The sequence below is a fragment of the Myotis brandtii genome, unplaced genomic scaffold, assembly GCF_000412655.1.
Source record: "Myotis brandtii unplaced genomic scaffold, ASM41265v1 scaffold603, whole genome shotgun sequence".
NCBI lineage: Eukaryota > Metazoa > Chordata > Mammalia > Chiroptera > Vespertilionidae > Myotis > Myotis brandtii.
The window spans coordinates 85,711-89,168 of record NW_005370284.1 but is presented as its reverse complement, the minus strand read 5'-3'; the positions used below and the strand labels follow the sequence as shown (position 1 = coordinate 89,168).

The 3,458-nt window shown below is 64.1% G+C and overlaps 1 protein-coding gene across 1 annotated transcript in view; it reads right to left on the bottom strand.

Annotated features, from left to right (window-relative positions):
- The window catches only part of ANK2 (ankyrin 2, neuronal), a 114,944-nt gene that overhangs the window by 28,617 nt on the left and 82,869 nt on the right, over positions 1-3,458 (bottom strand). Inside the window, exon 34 of the mRNA XM_014550536.1 lies at positions 5-2,607. Within this exon, the coding sequence (XP_014406022.1) occupies positions 5-2,607 (2,603 nt within the window). The remainder of the gene's footprint in view (positions 1-4; positions 2,608-3,458) is intronic.

Here is a 3,458-nt window from a genome sequence, read left to right as displayed (position 1 = left end):
CGGCCTGGGCCTGGCCAGTCATCACGGGGGCCTCGGGCTCGGGGCTTGTGGGTCTCTGAGCTCGGGGCTCAGTCCGTGTCTCCTGGGCAGGTGGACCGTCCTCACCGGGCATGTCCTCAGTCAGACGGGCAGGAGCCTCCTTCGCTGGGGACACAGCGCAGTGGCCCAGGTCACCGCCCCCGGGGGTGGGGCCCGTCTCTCTGGGAAGGTCCGGGGTGGCCTCCTTCACACCCCTGGCTGCGGGCTCAGCGCCCCCGGTGACAGCCACGCCAGGCTCTCCGGCAGCGTCGCCAGTGTCTTTGGTGGAGGACCGTTCTTCACCCGGACGACTGTCTGTTTCCAAGGGGGTGGTTTCACTGGGCTCCCCAGGTTGCTCCTGGCTTTGCTTTGGTGAGAAGGAAAGGCTCTCTGGGCTGGTCTCGGGGGTCTCGGCCAGGCCCTCGTGCTTGTAGCTCTCCTCTGAGCTGGCCTGGGGGGTCCCCTCCATCAGGCTGCCACACGGGGACCCCACCGCCCCCTCCTGCCGCAGGTTCTCCCAGCTGCCATCCAGGCGGAAGGCCAGGCCCGGGAGCAGCTCCCCGCTGTCCGGCTCCGGCTGGAAGGCCCTGGGGAAGGGGCTGGTGAGCACCTGCTCCGGGACCAGCTGCGCCTCTGCCGGCTCCGGCTCCTCCCGGTGGCAGAACTGCTGGTACCGGGCGTTGTCCTCCAGCTCCTGCCTAATCACCGCCGAGAAGTCGGTGGAGGTTCTGCGGTCGGGGCTGATCTGGGGGTCCCCATTGCCCCGCTCGTCCGGCTCCTCCCCGAGGGCCTGCCCCACAGGTGGCGGCATCGTGTGGCCCGACACCGGCTCCTTCCCTCCAGCGGCGTTTTCTCTTGGCCCCGAGGCACCTGTGGCCACAGCTCCCAGGAACCTCTGGCCGGGCTTGGGGGGCGGACTCCCGGTTTTCGGGGTCTCTCTCTGGGCGGGCCCCTGCCCCTTTTCTTTCTCTGCCCGAGCCCGGCCCTTTTCCTGCGGCGGCTTTGGTTTGGGGGATTTGTGCTCGAAGAGTCCGGCCTTGTGTTTGGACGGGTCCTGACCTGACTGGAAGGCCTTCATCAACTCCCGCACGGACATGGTCTCCTCGATGCGCTCGGTCCTCGAGGTGGGGGACACGGGAGCTGCCTTTTCCGTTTTCCCAGACGGGGGTGCCGAGAGGCGCTTCTCCGCTTTCCCAGGGGCTGGCCCTGGCGGGTGCTTTTCCGTCCTGGCCGCCGGGGACACGGGCAGGCGCTTGTCTGTCCTCCCCGGCGACGCAGGTGCATGTTTGTCCGTCCTTCCCGATGGCGATGGCGACGCAGGTGGGTGTCTGTCTGCTCTGCCTGAAGGCGACACAGGGGAGTGTTTCCCGTTTTTGCCTGACAAGGATGCAGGCGAGGGTCTGTCGTTTTTCGCTGAGGGAGACACGGGCGAGTGTTTGTCGTTTTTCGTTGAGGGAGACACGGGCGAGTGTCCGTTTTTCGTTGAGGGAGACACGGGCGAGTGTCTGTCCGTTTTACTCGGTGGTGATGGGGGAGGATGCCTGTCGGACTTGGCGGAGGCGGCGAGGGAAGAGTGTCTGTCTGCCTTGGAGGCCGGGGGGGCAGGTGCCCGCCTGTCGGACTTCAGAGGGGGCGAGGCGGCTGGTGGCAGCCTGGGGCTGGCCCTCCGGGGCACTTCCTCTCTGCCCTTGACTCGGACGGGCAACTTGCTCCGACCTTTCTGTTCGTCTTCCACCCGCTTCTGAAGGGCCTTCACTTTGTCCTTGATGGAGCCGATGGGCGTCTCCTCCACCAAGGGCGACGTGGCCTTCCCCGCGGGCTGCGGCTCCGGCGCTAACCCCGCGTCCTCCTCCGCGGACTCCTCGGAGCTGCCCTTTCGCAGCCCCAGCTTCCCCGCGCCGGCCTGTGCGGCCTCCTCTTTCTGCGTCAGGTCTTCTCTCAGCTTCCTCCGCGCGGGCTTCTTCACGCCCAGGCCCGGCTTGCGCTCCTTCTGCGCTCTCTGCGTCCCATCTCGGGGAACGTCCTTCCCTTGGCTCCCGGCGCGCCCAGCCGCACGGGGCACTGGCTGCGGGGCCCCTCCGGGAGAGGCCGTGTAGGAGCTCAGGTCCTCGATGAGGTAGTTGACCAGCCCCGTGGCATCCTTCTGTCCCTGGGCTGGGGTCTCCCTCGCTAGTCTCACTTCCACACAGGGGACCTCGGGGACTTCCAGGGGTGCCCTCTGCTTGGCCTCCGCTATCTCCTCGTCACTGACAACTACCCACTCCTCGTCCTGCTGGGGCCCCGGCTCACGGCCCTCCCCCTCCGAGCACGCCCCCCTCAGGATCTCGTTCACCTTCTCTAAGTCCTCCTTCACTTTCTCCACGATTTCAAAGGGCTCCCCCGGCTCCTCCTGGGAGGGCCCAGCCGGCTCCTTGTCCCTGAGCGGCCCCGCCCTGTCGGCCGCATCTGTGGTCAGCAGGGCACTCATCTTCAGCAGGCCCTGCTTCATCTCAGAGACTTCCGAGAGCAGGTCCGGGCTCGCCAGGGCTGGGGCCTCAGTGACCAGCTGGCTTTTCAGGACAGATGTTTCTGTCGACTCTGTCTCATCGTCTTGGATATGCATGGAAAGCATTGGAAGTAAAATGGAAATCAGACAAGAAATTGGCAAATGTAACCAGGACCAAGGACACAGGGTCTTCCTGGCGCGGTGGGAGGGACAACAAAATGGGCAGGGTGGCGGATCCACGAGGTCTCAGGAGACAAAGCAAAGCAAGGCTAAGGGGAACTGAAAGGAAAATGAGCAGGAAATAACTTGCTTCACTCCTCACTTGTCGCACACCCACACTTACAACAGCGCTGAGACCAGCCGTCGACACACACGCCGATGGCGTCACAAACCAACACAGAGACAGGCAGGGACAGCACATGGAGGCATCTCAAGATTGTTCAGACGGCACAGATGGATGTGGAAAGAAAAATACACGGAGGAGGGAACGCAGCATCGGGAGCTGCAGAGCCCATTTCCTCTGGCAGAAAGCCAGGCGTAGCCAACGCAGGGGCGCGCTCCTGCCCGCTGTGCGCCTCGGACCGCACGCAGTCTGGAACCGGCTCCGTTCGGCCACACAGTGACTACACCCCAGGTCTCTGAATCCGCTGCAGACCGGCTTTTCAGCTAAGGAAATGCACACCTAACAGTGAGACACAGGCTCTGGGGCGGAGAGGCCTGGCCCTCTCCTCGGAGCCGCCTCCTTGTTTGGACACTTACAGGAAAGACCAAGGAGGGAAGAAAGGAAAAAAAAGAAAAACCACAAGACAACCGTGGTGAGGACACATCTGTGAGTCCAAAGTTAAAACGTGATGCAGAGCAACCCCAGTCGGAGACACGCACACAGACACACACAGCTGTGTAAGCCAAGTTATTTCCATGCAGAGCGGAGGCGGGTGAGGGGAGGCAGGCAGGG